Source organism: Balaenoptera musculus, chromosome 18 (assembly GCF_009873245.2).
Source record: "Balaenoptera musculus isolate JJ_BM4_2016_0621 chromosome 18, mBalMus1.pri.v3, whole genome shotgun sequence".
In the NCBI taxonomy this organism is placed as follows: domain Eukaryota; kingdom Metazoa; phylum Chordata; class Mammalia; order Artiodactyla; family Balaenopteridae; genus Balaenoptera; species Balaenoptera musculus.
In genome coordinates, this window is record NC_045802.1 from 43,676,504 (window position 1) to 43,702,532 (window position 26,029).

Here is a 26,029-nt window from a genome sequence, read left to right on the forward strand (position 1 = left end):
ATTTCAGGTCTTCAAAAAAGCTAATTAGCACTTCTTACAATCCATATGATAAGAAGTACAAATTCAGGAACTATCTTTATTAAATTACTCTTTTTTCAAATATTTGTATAGGACTTTACAATTTACAAGTGATTTCATATTCATTATCATCATCAGATATTTATCTAATTAATAACCTTGAATCAGTGGCAAATCAGGAAACAGAGGCTCATAGTTTAACTGCTGGCCCCAAATCATGACAATATCAAATGGTAGATTCAAAACTGACACCCAGAACTTCTGAATCCAAATATAGTTCTCCCCATCTCCAAGTTACTCCATAATAGAGATCGATTGAATCCTATCATATTGACCCCTGGTGCCTATTGATGTGTCACTCTTTTTCTAAACCCGTGTTGCCCGCTCTCCATGGACCTTTCAAGGTGGAATCAATTAAGTGCAAAGATATAGCTAGATTTGTCTGTCCACTAATGTGGGAACGATCCACCTTAATTAAGTTTTCGTCAATTCACATTAACTGTTTCTTCCTCTAGGCTGCATTGCTCTGGTCTCTCCATGATAGTTCTGCATTTTTTTCTTCATACCAAATGAATTTTACATGTTGTATGAATATCAGACTGTGAAAACTTTGAGAATAACTTGATGTCTACTCATCTTGGTATATTTAACATCACTGTCAACAGTTTAATGCATATTGGTCAACACAGGAAAATATCAAGAATTAAAAACATATATATGCTCCAAATAAGCCCACAGTTTACCTAAAGTTAATGATAATTGATGACAGTAATACTATATTTTAGCATACATTTTTAGTATTAATAAAATATTTTCTAAAAATAATATCAATAAAGTAAGAATCTTACCTAGACCATGCCTATGTGTTGACATTGGTGGTAAGACAGCCCAAGTCTTGGTTTTGGGGTTGTAACATTCAACAGTGTTCAATGTCTTTAAGCCATCTCGACCTCCAATTACAAAGAGTTTGTCATCAATAACAGCCACACCAAACTGCAGTCTCCTGCCGTTCATCATCCCTGCCTGGATCCACAAATTTGTTCTGAGGTCATATTTCTCTATGGTTGTAGCGCCTGATAAAACATAAAATCACATAGTCACCATTTACTACTAATCCAACAAAGAGTCTTCCCAAGACACTGTACAAATTAGGATGTGAAAACATTCTTGTCATGTTCATTTTTCTTGAAGAAAAAAATGGCAGAAAAACAAAGTAATATAAGTACTTTATTTTCTCTTCTTGGCAGACACTAATGATTAAAGTAGACACAAATGTTCAGCTTGTTTGAATTACATAATGGTCTCATGCTAAACTATTGATTCAATAGAATCATTGTTGGGCATGACACAGTTCTGTGAGTAGATTTTACAACTTCCCTTTATCACTGTTTGCTATAAAAAATGCAACACAATCCTAGCCTAAAAAGACATTTATTAAAGCCCTTTTAAATAGCTAAGCTATGTATGTTATCTGTATAATTTCTGAAAGTGAAGAGAAGTTAATATATTCTTTACCAAATTTCTCTTTAAATTTGTCTTATGCCTTAAATAGCAGAAGGGTTTAAAAGTCAATTTTAACATATGTAAACAAATGTCAGCTGTGCTTTTTTTTAAACCTTATTTTTCAAAAATGCATTCGGGGAATAGCAATAGAATTTAGAGACATAAAATGATCTTCTATCTTTATCAAATGTTAGAATCTCTAAACAAAATAGCTTATCTTTCCTAAAAGCTTTTTATGTATAAATTTGAGAAATGCAGTAAATCTGACTAATAAAATAGAAATCGAAAGAATAAGCTAAATTGCTGATGAGGTATGTTTTAAGGGATTCAGTTAAACATTTCACATTAAAAACATTTACCTTGAACTAGTTCACAACTGTTTATATGATAAAATATAAACCAGTAAACACTGATCTTGCTTCAGTGTTTGATCTTAATGTTTACACTCACATTCAGCAACATTTCATTTTCAGTGATTAAATATCCCTACATTTACAAGTCAACATTCTTGTGTACTTTCACTTATGCACTAAAGATCATTTAACTTGTAATGTATTACAAGTTTGCAAACGAGGGAAGACATTCCTCAGGGGACTCATTTACTCTGTAGAACATAACCAGCAATGAACTAAATAAATATAAACAACTTGGCAGGAAAAGTTTTGCTAATGGAAGTAAAATGGTATAATTTATGCTCAATTTTTATTCAAAAGTGACAAAGCTGTAACAATATAAATACTGAGTTAGAATGAATTAAATCTGGGTTTTTTTGAAGTTTTACAAAAGCAAGTTATTTTGAAGTTATTCATACAACTAAACATGAAGTATTATAAGACTATTATTATTTTTAGAGTAAAAATAAACTGGAATATTCATAAAAGTCATTTGATACTGTTTAGTAACATGATACATATTATTTAAACAAAAGTGCTTCTTTTATGCTTAATTGTATTTATTATGTTTTATTGATACGTTAAATGTTTTATTCAAATATGTACAAATTGAAATTCCAAGGTGAACTAAAGTGTTAAATAATTTCAAGGTCATGTGAATTCTCAAAGCTTGATAGCATTGGGATTACATGAATGCCTAACTAAAAATTAAGAGTTGTATGCAAATACCTCTCTCTTATGACTAACTCTTGACGAATCATGGCAGAAGAAATAGTGTAACCTAATCTTAATTAACCCAATCCCAAGAGACACATATTTTGCAGGTCTGGAAGTAAATATCTTCCACTACTTTCTTCTCCAAAACCTTGGTCAAATTCTTTGCAGGGAGTTTAAGGTGCAGTCATCCTTCTCAGAGAAAATCTTTGAGAATGTGTGAGGTTAAGGGCCTCTGAGCAATAAAAGGTGTTGGTATTCAAAGGGGAAAGTGAGGACTTGATTTGAGTTTCAGTCTCATTCAAACAAGCTAGATGTGTCTTCAACCTCAACACCTGGCAGGATTTTTTACTTTTACAGTGTTTTTCCTCTAGCTGCTGTTTTCAGAGGTGACCTATACATTTTATCCTAAAGTTGCTACATCAGAAATAGGAGTCCATTCCTGTTTTCCTTTTTTTTCTTTAATTTAGAAGCTGTTTTAATTTACTATGGCTGCTGAGAAAATTTATCTCAAATTTTGAAGTTTAACAAACACACATTTATTATCTTACAGTTCTGGAAGTCAGAAGTTCAAATTACATTTTGTGCTAAAATCAGGGTGTTGGCAGGGCTTTCTTTTCTTTCAGGAGGCTCTAAAGAAGATATATTTTCACTCCACTCTTCAATTCTGCTTAGTCAAAAAAAGTTTAATAATACAAAACAAAGATTTCTTGATTTGTAGAGCTTACTTATAGTAGTCAATAAGTTGATTATTTTCATATTCAGACTGTAATATAAATGTTTTATCTAGTTTTTAATGATCACAAAGTTAAAAATACACTTGCTCTTCTTCTAATGAAAGTTATTAGTGATAATATTCCTTAAGGTATTTTCTCACCAGCATACTTCATTAGTTGTCTGTATAAACTTCCCAACTGTATTATACTTTTAAAAATTTATCAATTTGTTTGTGAGTTCTGTTGTTTTCTTTTGCTTATAAGAGTGTATGTATCCTTTTGGTGGTTTCCTGAGTTAGAGGAAGAAGGACAAAGCCATTCTCTCTGAGCAATGTTATCCTGAGCTGTTCCTTAAAGTAAAGGCAATATTTGTCATTACATAAATTAAAAAGAGAATATGAATAAGAGTGGACTCCTGTGCTGGTAAGTAATACAGTTGAAAGAAATAAAAAAAGGAAAGTTTATTTTAAGACATAGTTACTCTCGGGTTCCTCTATTCATGAAACCATCTCTGGTTATCTCAAATGCCTGCAAAGCAGAGGCACAACTCTAAAATGTGTGACTGCAGGCATAATAGCATCCAGACTGCTTTCATAAACTCTCTGTCAATAATCTGAATGACCTTGGAAGATAGTCTCCAGCTGCAGATGAGAACACAGCCTCGCCAGCCCCTTGTTTTCAGCCTTTTGAGATCTTGAGCAGAGAATCCAGACATGCTTTCCTGGACTCCTGACCTACTGTGAGCTAAAAGATGGCACTTGTTTTAAACAGGTCTTTATGGCAGTGTGTTACAGCAGCAATAGAGTTTACTTTAATTTGCATTTTAAAAATTTATAAAGTATTTGTTTTCCAAGTTCAATAACATAACTAGAAGGTATTAGATAAAATATGACTACAAAAGTGTTTTCCTTATGACAAAACAAATTGCAGGCTCCTTTCTCAAAATATAAAACGGAGAATAAGTGCTCAAGATGTTATTAAAGTGTGGTTCTGGGTCTCTTCGGAGTTGTTCATTCATACATCCAAATGTGATTATTTGGAGAAGAAAAATAGGAATTAATACTTGCATGTTCTATTTTGGCATTACAGACAGCAAGACTTATTCCATATCTATAATTCAAATAATTTATAATCTTACTTATCTTGAACACAACACAGAATAAAATGATAGGAGTTTTCTGAACAGACAAAACAGATGTCACAAAAATATCCAATAAAGAAGGTAAAACTCTTATTCAACTCAACAGAAAGGACCTCAGGTATTCTCACAGAGCCTTTTTACTATAATTTTAATACAATGTTAATAAGCTTAGTTACTTGATTTTCAAGACTTTTTACAAACCTACAAGTCAAAATGATCTGGGGAAGCTGAAAGTAGCAATAGCTGATAGTGAGGGAATAACCAGAAAAATAAAAAAATATTGTTTTAACTCAAATAGAACAATCATTTATAGCTATTAAAAAAAACCACATTATATAATGACTAAAGAGCATTTTGGCCCAATAATAATGGTGATCCTGATGCCATCAAATCATATGGAAAAGGTTAAATTAGTCAGATGTATTCTTTTTAAGAAAACAGTAAATATTGAGAAGCATTCTGAAATTTTTTAAAGCAAAAGATATGTTTCATGATACTTAAGACATCAAGCTTTAAAGAAGGTATTATTATAAAAATTACTTATTTCTTGAATTTTTCATAGAATAAAATTTTCATTGACTTTCATGTATCTACACACTTATGAAAAATATAACTTCGAGATAACATTCTTACACTTATATAAAAAAGTAGTATTGCAGAGAAAATATTTTTCAAGCACAAATAAAAGTCTTTACTTTTTAAGTAATTTGTTATATTTTATTAGGATGGCATTGTAACATTTCATAATCATCAAAATACTTTCATGTGCACCAAATAAACAACCAACGAAATTCTACATCCCCCCAGTATAAATATTTGTAAAATGATAATAAACTGATAAATAGCTATGTACAGACAGTCCCCGACTTTCAGTGGTTTGACTTATGAATTCTCCGACTTATGATTGTGTGGAAGTGATATGTATTCGTTAGAAATTGTAAGTCGAATTTTGAATTTTAATCTTTTCCTGGGCCAGCAATATGCAGTACAATACTCTCTTGTGAAGGTGGGCAGGACAGTGAGCAGCAGCTCCCAGGCAGCCATGTGATCACGAGAGTAAACAACTGATAATTCTTACAGCCATTCTGTTTTTCACTTTCAGACAGTATTCAAAAAACTACATAAGATTTTCAACACTCTACTATAAAATAGGCTTTGTGTTAGATGATTCTGCCCAACTGTAGGCTAATATAAGTGTTCTGAGAATTTTTACGGTGGGCTTGGCTAAGCTCTGATGTTCTGTAAGTTTGGTGTATTAAATGAATTTTCAACTTACTATACTTTAAACTTTCAATGGGGTTATCAACATGTAATCCCATCGTAAGTTGAGGAAGATTTGTATAGAGATATAAATGTATATATATCATTAAACTTAATGCTATATTTTGAAGTAGGTAAATACATCTCAAAAACCAAGCATTTTGCTTAATTTATACTAATTTCACTAAAATCAAGAAATACAAAATGATGCCAACTTCTTGGCTCATAACCAAGGGAACAAAAGTATGGAATATCATTTTAATTATTTGTATTTCATGTAATAGTCCACCTTAATAATTAAAAATTATCTTTAAAATCTTAGAAAAAATTTAAAGTTTCTGGAAGTTGGCAAATAAGTAAAATACAAAAATCAATGCAATTTTTAAAAATGAAAATAACCTAGATTGTGTAAAGAACAGAAGAACCTATTTAAATAGCACCACTAAAAGTAAATTATCTAAAAATAAAATCAGCAAAATAGGTTACAAATCTAGATAAAGAAAAAAAGTAAAACTCTGTTGAATAATGTCAGTTTGAATGAATACAAAGAATCATACTAATTTTGAATGAGATGGTTTGTTATCGTGCAAATGATAATTATTATCTTATAATCACAATTTATATAATAATATTTGTACAAGGTATTTATAAAATTATACTTGTGTTTCTCTGAAAATTTGAAAGTCAAATATTAGGAAATACATTTTTAAAAGCCAGGCAATTTCCAATACAAAGGAATCTTGAGGAAAAAATGCCCTACCAGATATTAAAAAGTATTGTGTAACTAGAGATTTTAAAAAGATGACTTTATTATGAATGAAAACAGCTATATTAATAAATATGAAAAGAAAGCCAGAAATAACTCTAATACATGTGAGTATAATATAATAAACATGGCTGTTCAAATCAGTGAAAAAACATTTTATTATTCAAATAAATAGTGTTAAGATAAACAGTTGTCCTCTGGAGAAAAATAAATAACTTAGATTCCTGCCTTACTCATTACACCAGAATGAGGTTTAGATGAGACAGGGCTAGAGCACAGCACACAATGCCACAGAACTAGCATATGTGTGGTTCTCTTCTCAGGGCTCCACATGCATTAACAGGGATGGAGATTTTAAGTAACCTGCCTTTGGTCACACTTTACTACAACCTTAAACATCCTAGAAGATGAAAACGTAGTTGATGAATTTTCACTTCTAGGTGGGCATAAGATCAAAAATCCATGAGGGAAAGCATGAGACCCAGAAATTTTTAAGTAAATATATATATATATATGATCACTAACCACCTCAATATAAAGTATAGTTACATCAAAAATAAACTAATTTAAAAAACCCAAAGACTGAGAACATTAACAACAAAAATGTTTTATAAATATAACAAGGAGTGAATTTCCTTGATATGTAAAAAGCTTTTATAAATCAAGAAGTAAATTAGAAACATTAGAATAGAAATACGCTAATGACATTAGCAGGTAATTAATAGAAAAGTAATACGAATACCATGTAAATGTTGAAAGATTTACTTAAGCTTTCCTAAAATTAAATAATAATTTTATTAAATAAATAATCTTAATAATTTATTTATTAATAATCTTAATAATCTTATTACATTTCCAACAAGTTTAGAAAATGTGTAATTTTGATATTCACATCAAAACCAACTGGTTGATAGTAAATCGATGCAACTATTATGGGAGGTGTGGAGTGTGTGCGTGTGTGTGTGTAATAAAATACATGGAGCATTTAGGAAATGGGGGGAGTTGAATTTTTGATTTGTAACTTCCTATTTTAAAGAGTTTGCCATAAATACATCTTAGTTCTGTTATTAAAATACTAATTCATTATTTTTAAAAGCAGCTTTTGGTGTTGCTAAAGATGTCATAGGAAAGAGACTTTAAAAAAGTAACTCAAAGCTTGTAGTTATTATTTCTATCATTATTACTAAGCCACCATTTTTACAGTAAAAAGCTCATGTATTAAAATAACTTTTTTTTTTTTTTTTACTAATTTTTGGCCATGGTATCCTAATTATTTATTTATTTATTTATTTATGGCTGTGTTGGGTCTTCGTTTCTGTGGGGGGGCTTTCTCTAGTTGTGGCAAGCGGGGGCCACTCTTCATCGCGGTGTGCGGGCCTCTCACTATTGTGGCCTCTCTTGTTGCGGAGCACAGGCTCCAGTCACGCAGGCTCAGTAGTTGTGGCTCACGGGCCTAGTTGCTCCGCGGCATGTGGGATCTTCCCAGACCAGGGCTGGAACCCGTGTCCCCTGCATTAGCAGGCAGATTCTCAACCACTGTGCCACCAGGGAAGCCCTAAAATAACTTTATAGCAAAAGAACACATATTAAAACATTATTACAAGTATACTTTATTTTTTCATTTTCTTAAGAAATGTTCACTGAACGTAAACTCATATTACTTGAAATTTTCCCATTAAATATTTATTTTTATAACTAACATTTGCCTAAATTAAACCAAGCCCTTGTTATTTATATTATTATTAAAATACCCTTTTAAGATACTTCTTAAAAACCTTTTTAAAACTTTTAAAACTTTTCAAAACACTTTCCATATAATATTTATTAGAATTTTTCTACCCTTTGTGAATGAAAGGAAATGTCAGCACTTATGAATGAAAGGAAAAATGACTATTATGACAACTGGGTTCTAGTTGTAGTATTACTGACTGTATGACACAAACAAAAGTCATTCAAATGCCTTTTCATCAGTATAGTAAAAAAACATGAGAGCTCATTGATCTCCACCTAAACTATAAACTCTTGGAAAGTACAATTTTGTCTTTTTCATAAATGAGCACCCACCCTTACAAAGATATATTAATTGAAGGCTCTCTATGATCTACTAATGTTTATTCAAATTGAGGGTTTATATTAGTACCACATTAGGTGAAAATGCAGTGACTTCTACTTATGTCTAAATCTTTTACTTCTCCTTCTCTGTGAGTCTCTATCATGGAAGTAAGCTGAGGTAGCGCTGCAAACTCTCTCTTTCTTTGACAGAGAAGAACCACGCATTGGAGGATTAAGATCTGGTACTTATGAAACATGCATAAACACACACAGGCTTTTTCTCCCTGTGGGTCTGTAAAAGGAGACTTGATTTAGAAAAAGGATGTACTTATGTATTGAACATTCACTGGGAGATTGATCAAAAATAATGTACTCTGTACAAATAATTTATAATTATGATGGCATTTTATCATAATACACTAATTTATTACTCAATCCACATTCATTGAAAGATGTACACAATGTACAGTTAAGTGGCCCAAATCCTGTGACCACTAAAAGGCAAAATAAAGTTTTTACTAGACTAAATTTTGAAGAATTTAACTTATAATTTTAACCTTTATCCATCCTCAGAAGAGACACTGGAAATGGTTACAGCCAAGATAGTCACTAAGCTTTGTGTCTTTCTAGTGAAGATGGGCCCATGAAAGAAAACCTCACTGACAGGTGATTCACTTTTCAACGGAGAGAACCTTCCTTCACTCTTCATTACAGAACAAAGCTTCTAGGAGCTGAAAGTCCTTTGTCTGCAGACTCATTGAGAGAAATGTAAACAACCAGAATTTAATTTAACACATGAGCATCTTTCCTGATTTTAAAGACTGTCAAGGAAGCAGTTGCCTTGACTTTGCTTTGTTCTTCCCCTGAGACCCTTCGGGAAGAAGTATGGTTCTTCCCTAAAATATCTCTTAGCAGCCTGATAAGTCAACACCTATTCCAGAAGAAAACTCTTTGTGTCTGAAAAACAAACTGGGTTTAGGCTGACATGATGTTATTTGTAATTTTGATTGTTTCTACAGCTTGGTGCAAACTGATGACCTTGAAATGGTAATCTCCAATGATATATTTCAAGTTCAATGAAAACGTACTGAAGTGGAACTGAAGTGACTGAATGGAATTAACTGAGGCAGACATTAAATAGTAGTCCTCAAAAGGGCAAATATGAAAGAATAAGTTTTCTTTTACTATATTGCTTTTCTTCAGAAAAAGTCATACAGTATTTTAAAGTTATTTCCTCCACCTAACTGCAAATGCTCAGATATCTCTGGCACACAATTGTAAGTGAATCATTTTCTTAAAGCCATATGATGATCACTACTAAGCTAAATGCTTTAGAAATTATCCAGTTGTAGAACTGCAGTATGAAAAGCTGTTCTTTAAAAGTTCTTGATAGTGCAGTTTGTTCAGTTCAAGCCAAGGAGTAAAAATCAGGTCAAGATGGTTAATTCCACTTATCTATTTCAATTTCCATTTTTGCCTTTCAACAATACTGGCAATGATGGAAAGTGTGATGAGACAAATTCAGGATAAAATGATCTGGCCAAGTCCTTTGAATAGAAAGAGAGAAATATCAGTCCATCCCTACAGTTAGATAATTTTAAAATTTTACATTTATGAAAATCCAAGGTACCCATTAAATAGTCAAATACCATAATATATGCTCAATAATAAAATGAATCAATAAAAAAATTTCAAGGAAATTAAGATTTACTGCATAGTTAAGAATTAATGCTTTTTCTCCTTTTATGTTTTTTTTTTTCACCAAGATTACTATTATTGTTAGCTATATTAAAATTTGCTTTGAGTTCACATGAAAGATGTAGAGCTGTCTGATCAGACACCTGGTTGTTAATGAAAATCAGTAACTGACCTGTGGCTTCAAGGAGGCTGTCAACAAGGAGGCGATGCAAACATGTAGAATAAAGGATGGTTTTAATTCTTTCTCCTGTCCACTCAGTCAATCACAATCTAAGGGAAGAGTCACTGCTATTGTGGTCTTGACATGCCATCAGCATACTTGATATATATCTTTAACTAGGCTCTGATTGGTGTTCACAGCTAGCACGCATAAGATAAACAGAACGATGTAATGATGCAATTTTCTTATTATTTTTTCTCTTTTACCTCCAAAATATATCAATTTGAAAGATTCTCTCTTTTTAACTCTTTGTTGACTCTTTCTTTGGAACTAAATAGTCTCTTATAAATGCCTTAGTCTAAGCTGGAGGGACCCCTGTTTGCCTGCTGCCATGCTGGATGCAGGAGAGCACAGTGGGACTGCCTTGTGTCAAGAAGAGATCAGTGCCTCTCAGAATCTTGATTCCCCTTGAACCAAAGCAAAGGAGTGCTTCTTATTAATACGCTTGTGCCTGTCAGTCTCCTACCCTAACATTCTAGTCCTCTTTCTCTGCAGTATGATTGTACAATATCTCCTCAAATATAGACGGTCCTAGCTTTGCATGGTTCTGGTATGAATAAATTTCAGTTACCATGGCTTAGTTAAATAAAACAGCCCCTCCCAGTTTTAGTTACCACAACATATTAACTGTGAATAACTGCATAAAATACAAACTTTGCTACTAGCTCTTCAGTCCACAAATCACTACTTAAATAACAGATGTACCTCATGATCAGTAAGGAATCACCTCACTTTTTCCAAAGTCTGCAGGTGATTGGTCATTGCACTTCTGTTGCTGTGTTCATGCACAGACCCTAGTGTTGCTTTTTTGTCTCCTATGAGAAACTCACTGTCATTTAAAAATAAAAAAAGATAATTGAAGAAAGTATTTGCCAACAAAGAAGTTAAGTGGAGCATATAAAGAAAAAGTGAGAACACTGAAAGTGATATTACAGTAGATACACGTACTTCCATACCCAGTTGGTTGAGGATGGCTCCTGGAGCTTTGTTTGCACAGTTGGGCTTCCTGTGTAAGGGTCATGCAGTCTGAGCTTGCTCCCAGTACCTCAAAGAATGCTCCTAAGAGGATAAACAGGTAGACCAGAAGGCTGCTTATGGTGGGACATTGTAAACATGTACAGAAACTGTCCACTCCAGCTGCCAATAAATTAGAGTTGGGTCAAGGGAATATACATTTGGCACCACAAGTTTCCTAGAAATATGATATAGAGATATATTTTCTTCTATAACAGAGGTTGGAAAATTTTCTTCCATGAAGGGCCATATAGTAAAAAACAGAGCCTTTGTGGGTTTCCTTATGGGTCTCTTTGTTGCAACCATATGGGCATTATAGAGTGAAAGCAACTGTAAACAATAGGCAAACAAATGAGTGAGTCACAATTAAATTTTATGGACATTGAAATTTGAATTTCACAAAATGCTAATATTCACTAAATTCATCATGAAATATCATTCTTCGTTTGATTATTTTCAACTATTATAATGTATAAACCAAAGCCATACAAAACAATCGGTGGGTTAGTTTTGGCTTTTAGCCCATTGTTTGACAGTCCTTACTCTTAAAATACCAATAAAATATAAATATTTGGAGAAAAAGACACCCAACAAGTGTTTATTGGTCATAATAAATCAAAGAACTCTTCCTTTTAGAAAAAAATTTATTAAATTTTCATATAGCAATTTGTATACCAGATTTAACTAATCAGGGTGGCCTTTCTCAGCCAACCTTCATAAAAATAGCAGCACTGTTCCCTTATCCTGTTCTTCCCATGCTTCCTTTTTTACTTTATATTTCTTGATAACTAGTCATCGCATAAACTAAACTAACTTGTATATTTGTTTTTAATCTGCTGAATATAATTTAAACTACAACAGACCAGTGACTTTTGCTGTTTGGTTTTCCAGCACTGAGAACAGTGACTGGAGATTAGTAGGTATTCAATGAATATTTGTAGCAGAATTAGATAATCCAAAAAGGATGAATTAATAACCTGGGAACCCAAGAAAAGCTGGGGAACTGGCAGTAGGATGGATGCAATTGTAACCCAATTTCATAATTAGTACTTTCCAATTTGGGGGGCAGAGATTTAAGAAATCAACAAAATCTATTTTTTTTCCTAATTTGGGGAAAAAAAGTAATATTAACAGAACAATCAGAAAGTCACATTTTCTGTTCAACACGTGAGTACCTATAAAAATTATTCTAATTTAATAGAATTATAATTAGACTGCCAAACATATGAAACCATTATTATTCATGCCCATGCTTCAAAGGTAGACCTAGGCAATGGTCACCCTTACAGATTCCTGTAAAGAAGCCACTTAAAAGGAAATTGTAATTATGTACACAAAAAATACCTCTGACTAGAGTGTAATGAAAATAGATCAAGTAAAGATTAAGAATAGTATAATATGTGAACATAATTTATTTGTATAATTGCTATAAAACATTTATTTGATTATAGTAAAGAATAATAGCTATTTTAAAATTCTTTTAATCTGATAAATATTAAATTGATACTGACATTGATATTTTGATACATATAAAATGTAGAAAACAATGGCTAATATATAGAGTTAAAATATATATGTGCAAATCAGATGTGCAAAAACATAACTATATTTTTTCATAGGTATACACATGCTGTTCATTAACTTCCTTTCAAAAGGAATTTTGTCTAAAAGTCAAAAGCTTACTAATGAGACCTTTCTTGGCTGGATTTGTTCTGTGAACTGTAGAAGTCTTAACCCTGAAAACTAGAGTTTTAAATGTGAAAAAAATTGCCAGCAATGAATAATATGTAACATTTCAAAAGATTACCTCCACCATTATTTATTGACTCAGCATTCAGTTAAGTTTTTTTCATGTGTCCTTGTCTTGATATTTGTCATGGTGTCTCAAAGAGGTATGTGATATTATTCTCATTATATATATGAGGAACACCAACATTTGGAATACTTAATTATGTTGCTAAAGGATACAAGGCTTACACAGTTCTGTTTTAATTTTACTAAAATAAGTAAACATCACTCATCAAGTAGTATTTGGGGTTGTTAGTGAAGAATTAGGCTTTAAAGTCTGTACACCAGCCAAAAGTCCTAAAATAACTAAAATTGTTTTCATTAAAATCCCTTACATTTCTACTAAATGTACATTAGTATGGACTTAGAAAAATATACACACAGATATATAGCTGTACTTTGAAAAGTTTAAATTTAGTGTGGAAACATTCTTTGTTGGGTATTTCTTTGTTGTTGATACAAAATAAAATACCTAGTTTTCTTTTGTATAGTTTGTTCTTATATAAAATAAAAAGTAAGTAATTAAATGCATAATGATACTCCCAGCACAACACAGATACTGGAACTTTCTGAGGCATCAGCATTTTCACTTCTCCCATCTCTTGCTTACTCCAGAGAAATTGAGGTTGACATCACACCTCATCATTGAAATGATTATCTCTATCTCTTTCAGCAGGTATGGTTGGATTCCTTGAGTAATATGTATAGTTAACATGACTCAAGTGTAACAGAGTAAATTAAATGTGCTTATTCCCTGTGATATTTATTCATGAATTTTGCTCTTGGTATTAAATCATCTCTTGATGGGTATATCATTATGTGTATAGATCATTATCTACAAGTCTACATGAGCATTTCTGAACCACATTAGTGCTGCATGATCTTAAAAGGAATTTTTTTTTTTTTTTAATTTTATAGCTACTTTATTTATTAATTTTATTTTTATTTTTGGCTGTGTTGGGTCTTCGGTTCGTGCGAGGGCTTTCTCTAGTTACGGCAAGTGGGGGCCACTCTTCATCGCGGTGCGGGGACCGCTCTTCATCGCAGTGCGCGGGCCTTTCACTATCGTGGCCCCTCCCGTTGCGGGGCACAGGCTCCAGACGCGCAGGCTCAGTAGTTGTGGCTCACGGGCCCAGCTGCTCCGTGGCATGTGGGATCTTCCCAGACCAGGGCTCGAACCCGTGTCCCCTGCATTAGCAGGCAGATTCTCAACCACTGCGCCACCAGGGAAGCCCCTTAAAAGGAATTTTTAAAAGTCAGGCATCAAGACTACCTGAGTGTGAAACAGAAATAACATAAAATTCTTCAAAAGCTTTGACATTAAATAAAAATACATCTGATAATTCCAGTATATCAAAGAATATTTCATATGCAAAAAAAAAAAATCCCCAAAAGCCCAGGTTGTTATCCAACATGTGAACTGTTATTACTAGTAGAACAAAAACCATGAAAAAGCAAATAGGTTTAGTAAAGAATAGCCATAGAGAAAACAGCATATTTTTGTGATTTATTTACTTATATATTTGTGTGGTTTTCAAGAAGCAAGATTTTTTTTGTGATTTTTTTTTCATGCATATTTTTTGCAAGTCATGTTATAATGTCTATAACATTGGTTAATGTATCTCTTATTCATGAAAGTGCGGTGGTCACAAAATGTTACTTGTACATGACTGCTCACAGCAGTTTTACCTATAATAGCTAAAACTGGAAATATCCCAGGTGTTCATCAGCAGGAAACTGGATAACCAGATTACTATTAAGGAATTCAAAAGAAAGAATGAATTACTGATATACATAACACCATGGTAGAGTCACCAAAGTATGCTGGTTGACAGAAAGTTTAGATAAAGGCATATGAAATGTGTGATTGCATTCATATGAAGTTTAAGAATAGGCCAAACTATTTTAAGTAGAAAGAAATTCAGAGAAGTGGTTGTCTTGGAGATGTGGAAGCTGGGGACTGACTAGGAAGGGATATGAGGGAACTTGCTGGGGTAATGGCAATGTTTCTATCTTGTAAGGACTTTGAATTATATAAATATATGTATTTGTCAAAATTCTTGTAAAGGTACACTTAAGATTTGTGCATTTCATTGTGTGTTAATATAGTCCAAAAGCTCTAAAATAATATTGAAATCTAGTTAATAATATGATGATGTGTCCAGTATGAAGTGTATTTATGTCTACAACTTTGAAATGTATTAAAAATATGATAGATGAGTAGAGGAATAATAGTTGGATAAATATGCGTTAAAGCAAATGTAGCATAATTTTAACTGTAAAATCTAGCTGAGTATGTGGAAGTTAACTGAATGATTCTTTTAACTTTTATATATGTTCAAAAATTTTGTATTATTTTGGGAAAATGAAAACAGATGTATTTAATATAACTGGATTGGTGTAATAAAAGTGGCAAGAACACAATGCTAAGATATTATAGATGAGGGATAAATAAGATTAACTGGGAAGCCATGGGTGGGAGAATATTACAATAAGGTTAGACAAGCAAAGAAAGAGGGATAAAAGGAAAAGGACACTGAAGCATCAGACAATATATGTGTGTGGGTAGTACTGAAACCAGTGTGGAGCTTCAAATCTGAGGAAGTGAGTTGTGAAATTTGATAAAATTAAAAGTATCCTTCAAGACATTTATGATGGAGAGAAAAATAGGAAAAAATTGCTGGTTAAATTTGGAATGATAGCTGGTGAGGGATAGATGTTGCACTGGTAAAGAATATAGGGCTCGGCTGCGCCGGCCGCTTGCGCTCCGGAGGGGCCGCAGGGAAGGGGGACGCGGCGCCATGGCAATTTGCTGACTTGTGGATAAGTTTTCAGTACATATAAAATTAAAAATGATAGAATAGGGCAGGATGGAGGAAGAGTAAGACGTGGAGATGACCTTCCTTCCCACAGATACATTAGAAATACATCTACACGTGGAACTGCTCCTACAGAACACTCACTGAACGTTGGCAGAAGACGTCAGACTTCCCAAAAGCTCTGTGGATGAAAGGCTCTTGGTGCTCCAGCCAGGCATCAGGGCTGTGCCTCTGAGGTGGGAGAGCCAACTTCAGGACACTGATCCACAAGAGACATCCCAACTCCATGTAATACCAAATGGCGAAAATCTCTCAGAGATCTCCGTCTCAACATCAAGACCCAGCTTCACTCAACGACCAGCAAGCTACAGTGCTGGACACCCTATGCCAAACAACTAGCAAGACAGGAACACAGCCCCATCCATTAGCAGAGAGGCTGCCTAAAATCATAATAAGGCCACAGACACCCCAAAACACACCACCAGACGTGGACGTGCCCACCAGAAAGACAAGATCCAGCCTCATCCACCAGAACACAGGAACTAGCCCCCTCCACCAGGAAGCCTACAAAACCCACTGAACCAACCTTAGCCACTGGCGACAGATACCAAAAACAACAGGAACTATGAACCTGCAGCCTGTGAAAAGGAGACCCCAAACACAGTAAGATAAGCAAAATGAGAAGACAGAAAAACACACAGCAGATGAAGCAGCAGGGTCAAAACACACCAGACCTAAAAAATGAAGAGGAAATAGGTAGTCTACCAGAAAAATAATTCAGAATAATGATAGTAAGTATGATCCAAAATCTTGGAAACAGAATAGACAAAATGCAAGAAACATTTAAGAAGGACGTAGAAGAATGAAAGAGGAACCAAGCAATGATGAAAAACACAATAAATGAAAATAAAAATACTCTAGATGGGATCAATAGCAGAATAACTGAGGCAGAAGAATGGATAAAATGGTGGAAATAACTACTGCAAGGCAGAATAAAGAAAAAAGAATGAAAAGAACTGAGGACAGTCTCAGAGACCTCTGGGACAATATTAAACACACCAACCTTCGAATTATAGGGGTCCCAGAAGAAGAAGAGAAAAAGAAAGAGACTGAGAAAATACTTGAAGAGATTATAGTTGAAAACTTCCCTAATATGGGAAAGGAAATAGTTAATCAAGTCCTGGAAGCACAGAGAGTCCCATACAGGATAAATCCAAAGAGGAACACGCCAAAACACATATTAATCAAACTGTCAAAAATTAAATATAAAGAAAACATATTAAAAGCAGCAAGGGAAAAACAACAAATAACACACAAGGGAATCCCCATAAGGTTAACAGCTGATCTTTCAGCAGAAACTCTGCAAGCCAGAAGAGAGTGGCAGGGTATACTTAAAGTGATGAAGGAGAAAAACCTACAACCAAGATTACTCTACTCAGCAAGGATCTCATTCAGATTTGATGGAGAAACTAAAACCTTTACAGACAAGTAAAAGCTGAGAGAGTTCAGCACCACCAAACCAGCTTGACAACAAATGCTAAAGGAACTTCTCTAGGCAAGAAACACAAGAGAAGGAAAACACCTACAATAACAAACCCAAAACATTTAAGAAAATGGGAATAGGAACATACATATCGATAATTACCTTAAATGTAAATGGATTAAATGCTCCCACCAAAAGAAACAGACTGGCTGAATGGATACAAAAACAAGACCCATATATATGCTGTCTACAAGAGACCCACTTCAGACCTAGAGACACATACAGACTGAAAGTGAGGGGATGGAAAAAGATATTCCATGCAAATGGAAATCAAAAGAAAGCTGGAGTAGCAATTCTCATATCAGACAAAATAGACTTTAAAATAAAGACTATTACAAGAGAGAAAGAAAGACACTATATAATGATCAAGGGATCGATCCAAGAATAAGGTATAAGAATTGTAAATATTTATGCACCCAACATAGGAGCACCTCAAAGCATAAGGCAAATACTAACAGCCATAAAAGGGGAAATTGACAGCAACACAATCATAGTAGGGGACTTTAACACCCCACTTTCACCAATGGACAGATCATCCAAAATGAAACTAAATAAGGAAACACAAGCTTTAAGTGATACATTAAACAAGATGGACTTAATTGATATTTATAGGACATTCCACCCAAAAACAACAGAATACACATTTTTCTCAAGTGCTTATGGAACATTCTCCAGGATAGATCATATCTTGGGTCACAAATCAAGCCTCGGTAAATTTAAGAAAATTGAAATCGTATCAAGTATCTTTTCCGACCACAATGCTATGAGACTAGATATCAATTACAGGAAAAGATCTGTAAAAAATGCAAACACATGGAGGCTAAACAATACACTACTTAATAATGAAGTGATCACTGAAGAAATCAAAGGGGAAATCAAAAAATACCTAGAAACAAATGACAATGGAGACACGATGACCCAAAACCTATGGGATGCAGCAAAAGCAGTGCTAAGAGGGAAGTTTATAGCAATACAAGCCTACCTCAAGAAACAGGAAACATCTCGAATAAACAACCTAACCTTGCACCTGAAGCAATTAGAGAGAGAAGAACAAAAAAACCCCAAAGCTAGCAGAAGGAAAGAAATCATAAAGATCAGATCAAAAATAGATGAAAAATAAATGAAGGAGACAATAGCAAAGATCAATAAAACTAAAAGCTGGTTCTTTGAGAAGATAAACAAAATTGATAAACCATTAGCCAGACTCATCAAGAGAAAAAGGGAGAAGACTCAAATCAATAGAATTAGAAATGAAAAAGGAGAAATAACCACTGACACTGCAGAAATACAAAAGATCATGAGAGATTACTACAAGCAACTCTACGCCAATAAAATGGACAACCTGGAAGAAATGGACAGATTCTTAGAAATGCACAAACTGCCGAGACTGAACCAGGAAGAAATAGAAAATATGAACAGACCAATCACAAGCACTGAAATTGAAACTGTGATTAAAAACCTTCCAACAAACAAAAGCCCAGGACCAGATGGCTTCACAGGTGAATTCTATCAAACATTTAGAGAAGAGCTAACACCTATTCTTCTCAAACTCTTCCAAAATATTGCAGAGGGAGGAACACTCCCAAACTCATTCTACGAGGCCACCATCACCCTGATACCAAAACCAGACAAAGATGTCACAAAGAAAGAAAACTACAGGCCAATATCACTGATGAACATAGATGCAAAAATCCTCAACAAAATACTCGCAAACAGAATCCAACAGCACATTAAAAGGATCATACACCACGATCAAGTGGGGTTTATCCCAGGAATGCAAGGATTCTTCAATATACGTAAATCAATCAATGTGATACACCATATTAACAAATTGAAGGAGAAAAACCATATGATCATCTCAATAGATGCAGAGAAAGCTTTCGACAAAATTCAACACCCATTTATGATAAAAGCCCTGCAGAAAGTAGGCATAGAGGGAACTTTCCTCAACATAATAAAGGCCATATATGACAAACCCACAGCCAACATCGTCCTCAATGGTGAAAAACTGAAACCATTTCCACAAAGATCAGGAACAAGACAAGGTTGCCCACTCTCACCACTATTATTCAACATAGTTTTGGAAGTGTTAGCCACAGCAATCAGAGAAGAAAAAGAAATAAAAGGAATCCAAATCTGAGAAGAAGAAGTAAAACTGTCACTGTTTGCAGATGACATGATACTATACATAGAGAATCCTAAAGATGCTACCAGAAAACTCCTAGAGCTAATCAATGAATTTGGTAAAGTAGCAGGATACAAAATTAATGCACAGAAATCTCTTGCATTTCTATACACTAATGATGAAAAATCTGAAAGTGAAATTAAGAAAACACTCTCATTTACCATTGCAACAAAAAGAATAAAATATCTAGGAATAAACCTACCTAAGGAGACCAAAGACGTGTATGCAGAAAATTATAAGACACTGATGAAAGAAATCAAAGATGATACAAATAGATGGAGAGATATACCATGTTCTTGGATTGGAAGAATCAACATTGTGAAAATGACTCTACTACCCAAAGCAATCTACAGAGTCAATGCAATCCCTATCAAACTACCACTGGCATTTTTCACAGAACTAGAACAAAAAAATTCACAATTTGTATGGAAACACAAAAGACCTCAAATAGCCAAAACAATCTTGAGAATGAAAAATGGAGCTGGAGGAATCAGGCTCCCTGACTTCAGACTACATTACAAAGCTACAGTAATCAAGACAGTTTGGTACTGGCACAAAAACAGAAATATAGATCAATGGAACAGGATAGAAAGCCCAGAGATAAACCCACGCACATATGGTCACCTTATCTTTGATAAAGGAGGCAAGCATACACAGTGGAGAAAAGACAGCCTCTTCAATAAGTGGTGCTGTGTAAACTGGACAGATACATGTAAAATTATGAAATTAGAACACTCCCTAACACCATACACAAAAATAAACTCAAAATGGATTAAAGACCTAAGTGTAAGGCCAGACACTATCAAACTCTTAGAGGAAAACATAGGCAGAACACTCTACGACATAAATCACAGCAAGATCCTTTTTGACCCAACTCCTAGAGAAATGGAAATAAAAACACAAATAAACAAATGGGACCTAATGAAACTTAAAAGCTTTTGCACAACAAGGGAAACCATAAACAAGACCAAAAGACAACCCTCAGAATGGGAGAAAATACTTGCAAATGAAACAACTGACAAAGGATTAATCTCCAAGATTTACAAGCAGCTCATGCAGCTCAATAACAAAAAAACAAACAACCCGATCCAAAAATGGGCAGAAGATCTAAATAGACATTTCTCCAAAGAAGATATACAGATTGCCAACAGACACATGAAAGAATGCTCAACATCATTAATCATTAGAGAAATGCAAATCAAAACTACAATGAGATATCATCTCACACTTGTCAGAATGGCCATCATCAAAAAATCTAGAAACAATAAATGCTGGAGAGGGTGTGGAGAAAAGGGAACACTCTTGCATTGTTGGTGGGAATGTCAATTGATACAGCCACTATGGAGAACAGTGTGGAGGTTCCTTAAAAAACTACAAATAGAACTACCATATGACCCAGCAATCCCTCTACTGGGCATATACCCTGAGAAAACCATCATTCAAAAAGAGTCACGTACCAAAATGTTCATTGCAGCTCTATTTACAATAGCCAGGACATGGAAGCAACCTAAGTGTCCATCATCGGATGAATGGATAAAGAAGATGTGGCACATATATACAATGGAATATTACTCAGCCATAAAAATAAATGAAATGGAGGTATTTGTAGTGAGGTGGATGGAGTTAGAGTCTGTCATACAGAGTAAGTAAGTCAGAAAGAGAAAAACAAATACAGTATGCTAACACATATATATGGAATCTAAGGGAAAATAAAGGTCATAAAGAACCTAGTGGCAAGACGGGAATAAAGACACAGACCTACTAGAGAATAGACTTGAGGATATGGGGAGGGGAAGGGGTAAGATGTGACAGGGTGAGAGAGTGGCATAGACATATATGCACTACCAAATGTAAAATAGATAGCTAGTGTGAAGCAACCGCATAGCACAGAGAGATCATCTTGGTGCTTTCTGACCACTTAGAGGGGTGGGATAGGGAGGATGGGAGGGAGGGAGATGCAAGAGGGAAGAGATATGGGAACATATGTATATGTATAACTGATGCACTTTGTTATAAAGCAGAAAGTAACACACCATTGTAAAGCAATTATACTCCAATAAAGATGTTTTTTAAAAAAGTACAAATGATAAAGTAATTAATTTAATAAAAAATATCTTAATGTGACATTTAATTATGAGTAGTAGGTAAATGATTGTCTTAAAAAAAAAAAAAAAAGACCTGCTATTGTTAACTCATTAAACTGAGGAAGGTACCCACATTTCCCTCTCATCTGAAAATCAACATATTGTGTGTGTGTGTGTGTGTGTGTGTGTGTGTGTACACACATACACATATACAGATAATTGAAATAGCTAAAATGCAAACACGTACATAGACGTGCACATATGCATAGAATAACAAAAATTTTTTAAATATGTCTTCATATTTTATCCTTCTTCTTCCCCAAATACCTTAAATAAAATCAGTTGGTATCTGTTCGTCCAGTAAAAAAAAAAAAAAAAAAAAAAAAAAAAAAGAATATTGGGCTCTACCTGGGGAAGGGGGCCTAATGAAGGTTTTTATTTTATTATTTTATTTATATCTTTGTGTTTTAATGATCATGCTAAAAGTTGTGATAAGTTACTTTGGAAGTAATAAGCTGGTTAAGTAGGATTGGAGACAGACTGGAGGTAGGGAGGTCATTATCTAGTTTATTAATGTGTTGTCAGGAAAAACGGTCCATTTGATAAACACGTGAATTACTCCAGGTCTGCAGGCATAAGATGATAAAGCTTCAACTGAAGTAGTAGAAATGTTGATGTAAATCAGACAGTCCCTGATAACTGATTAACTATAGAGAGCAGAGTAATTCTGACAACTAAAGTTTGAAGTCAAGTTAGATGGACGTACTAATAGTAGGGTATAGTCTAGATATTAACAGTTTTTTTTATAGTAGGAAATATAATAACCTGTGTTGAATTATAGAACTTTTAATTTAATAATTATACCATGTATTTCAGCCTAGAAATGTTTAATCCCAGAAAAATAGGATTTTTATATTTCATATCTAAAAGTTGCTTTTTTCATATTGATAATTTGTTCTTTGAGGAAATAATATATGCATAAAAGTTAAATTTTAAAAAATGAGTGCTTTAGAGCATATTTAATTTTTTCAATTACTTTCTTTTGTATTTCTTAAAATAATAAAATAAGGTTTATTTACCTGTCCTGGGATTTTTTCTTCATCCTGTACACTAGAGAACTAGTTCCAAACTTCAGTAAAATCATAAATAAAAATCACATATTAAGAATTAAAAGTATATCAGAATTTTACGCTGATATTTTAAAAAGTCGCTTTTAGCACATCTCATCATTAATAGGTTAAAGGTGGGAAAAAGGGTAGAAGAAAGAACACCAGTTTTGGAATTACACAGATCCCTAGATTTAAACTCTACCTTAATTTTAACTACTTACTAAAAGGTAAAAATTAAGAAGTTTCTTAACCTCTGTCAAAATCAGAATGATCAAGAATATACTCTCAACCTAAATTTGCTGTAAAATGTAAATGAAATTTTGTATATAATGGTGCTTGGAAGTTGGTAAAGTACATGTCATTGGGGGGGGGGGGACAAGATGGCAGAATGGGAAGATCCTCGGCTCCCCTCCTTCCACAGACACACCAAAATTACAACAACACATACAGCAACTATTTCTGAGAATGACCTGAAAACTATCAGAAAAGATTTTCCACAACTAAAGATAAAAAGAGGAAGCCACATTGAGATGGTCAGGAAGGGTGCAGATGCAGCATGCCTGGGACCCGCACCCCCAACACTGGAAACCAGGGGCAGGAAGGATATCACATTTGTGGTGGTCCTCCCTGAGAAACAAAGGCTCCAATCTCTACATGAATCTCCTGAACCCTGGGGACTTGCACTGGGAAGACAAGCTCCCACAATGTTAGACTTTGAAAACAAGCAAGCTTATGTCCAGGAGAGGCAGAGGGCTATAGGAAACCAAAATTTGCTCTTAAAGGTGCATGCAAAACTCACTTGCTCTGAGGCCCAACACAGAAAAAAAACACCTGAGTCATACTGAGGAGATTAATTGATTAATTTTAAGGTGTGTTTCCGAGGGGTTGGGAGCTGTTAGAACTTTCTCTGGGTATAGAGGAGCTGGCAAGGGCCAGTCTTTTTTTTTTTTTTTTTTTCCATCATCCTCTACCTAGCTGACCCTGTGCTGGTAGGTGCCATTTCTGACTCTCCCCACGTAACTTACTTGCACAACTCAACCCACCCCAGGTTCACCTGTGGACCTGACAAAGGCAGTGTTTCTCCAAAGTGGCCACCTACCAGACCCAACAACCACTTTCAGCTGGCAGCAGAGACCATCCAAAGCAGCTCCTTTCACCACCAGTCCTGGCAGGAACACTTGACTGGCAGTACAGCCTATCCAAGGTGGCTCTCCACCATGACAGACTTGGCAGGTGCCCTTGACCAGCACTGATATTCCCCTGAAGGTGCTCTCACACCAGGAGCCAGTCACACACAACAGAGTGCATGCAACATTTGTGGCAAGACCTTTCAGCCAGATGCATGGCAGGCCAGTCCTACACACTAGCTATATCCACAGCAATCACAGCCCAACCACAACAAGAGGGCACATGCAGCCCACACAGGGGAAAATCCTGGGGCACCTGGTTCTGGCAACCAGGCAGGGAGAGTGCTACTGGGTCCGATAGGACACCTCTACTCAAAGCCACTCTTTCAAGACCAAGAGAAGTAGCTGATCTACCTAATGCATAAGAACAAACACAAAGAGTTAGGCAAAATGAGACAAAGGAATATGTTGCAAATGAAAAAACAAGACAAAGCCTCAGAAAGAACAAAAAAGCTAAATAAAATGGAGATAAACGATCTTCCAGGAAAAAGAGTGCAAGGTAATGGTCATAAAAATGCTCACTGAGCTCAAGAAAAGATGAAGGAACACAGTGAGAACTTCACCAATAAAGATAAAAATATAAAAAAGAACAAATTAAAACTGAAGAAAACAATAACTGAAATGAAAAATACACTAGAGGGAGTCAACAGCAGATTAGATGTTGCAGAAGAATGGATCAGTGATCCGAAAGACAGGCTAGTGTAAAAGACCCAATCAGAATAGTAAAAAGAAAAAAGAAACCAAAAGATGAGGATAGTTTAAGGGAGCTCTGAGACAACACCAAGCACACTAACATTAGCATTATAGGCTTCCCAGAAGAAGAGAGAGAAAAAGGGACAGAAAACCTATTAGAAGAAATAATGGTGAAAACATACCTAAAATGGTGAAAGAAACAGACATCCAAGTCCAGGAAGCACAGAGAGCCCCACAGATGAACCTATACCATGACAAAATTATATAATCATCTCAATAGATGCAGAAAAAGCTTTTGCCAAAATTCAACATTCATTTAAGATATAAAAACTCTCAACAAAGTGGGTGTAGAGGGAACATACCTCAACATAATAAAAGTTATATATGACAGTCCCACAGAAGCATCATACTCAATGGTGAAAAGTTGAAAGTATTTCCTCTAAGATCAGGAACAAGATAAAGATGCCCACTCTTTCCAGTTCTATTCAACATATTATTGAAAGTTCTAGCCACAGCAGTCACACAAGAAAAAAGAAATAAAAGGCATTCAAATTGAAAGGAAGTAAAACTGTCACTGTTTACAGATGACATGATACTATATTTAGAACACCCTAAAGACTCCACCAAAAATATTAGAACTAATGAATTCAGTGATATAGCAAGATAAAGTACAGAGATATGTAGTGTTTTCATAAACTAATAATGCTCTATCAGAAAGATAAATGAAGAAAACAATGTCATTACAACAGAATCAAAAAGAATAAAATACCTAGAAAAATTTAACCTAAAGGGTGAAAGATCTGTACTATGAAATCTATAAGACACTGATGAAATTGAAGACAACACAAAAAAATTGAAAGGTATACTGTGCTCATGAATTGGAATAATTAATATTGTTAAAATGTCCATACTACCCAAAGCAATCTATGGATTCAATGAAATCCCTACCAAAATACCAATGGCATTTTTCACAGAACTAGAACAAATAATCCTAAAATTTGTAGGGAATCACAAAAGACCCAAATAGCCAAAATAATCCTGAGAAAGAAGAAAAAGACTGGAGGTATTATGCTCCCTGATTTCAAAGTATACTACAAAGTTATAGTCATCAAAACAGCATGGCAGTG

The 26,029-nt window shown here is 34.3% G+C and overlaps 1 protein-coding gene across 2 annotated transcripts in view; it reads right to left on the bottom strand.

Moving 5' to 3' along the window:
• Positions 1-26,029, bottom strand: part of KLHL1 (kelch like family member 1) — a 407,738-nt gene that overhangs the window by 81,258 nt on the left and 300,451 nt on the right. For both annotated transcript variants that reach the window (XM_036831798.1, XM_036831797.1), the window contains one exon: positions 867-1,091. In XM_036831798.1, coding sequence (XP_036687693.1) covers positions 867-1,091 — 225 coding nt within the window. The remainder of the gene's footprint in view (positions 1-866; positions 1,092-26,029) is intronic.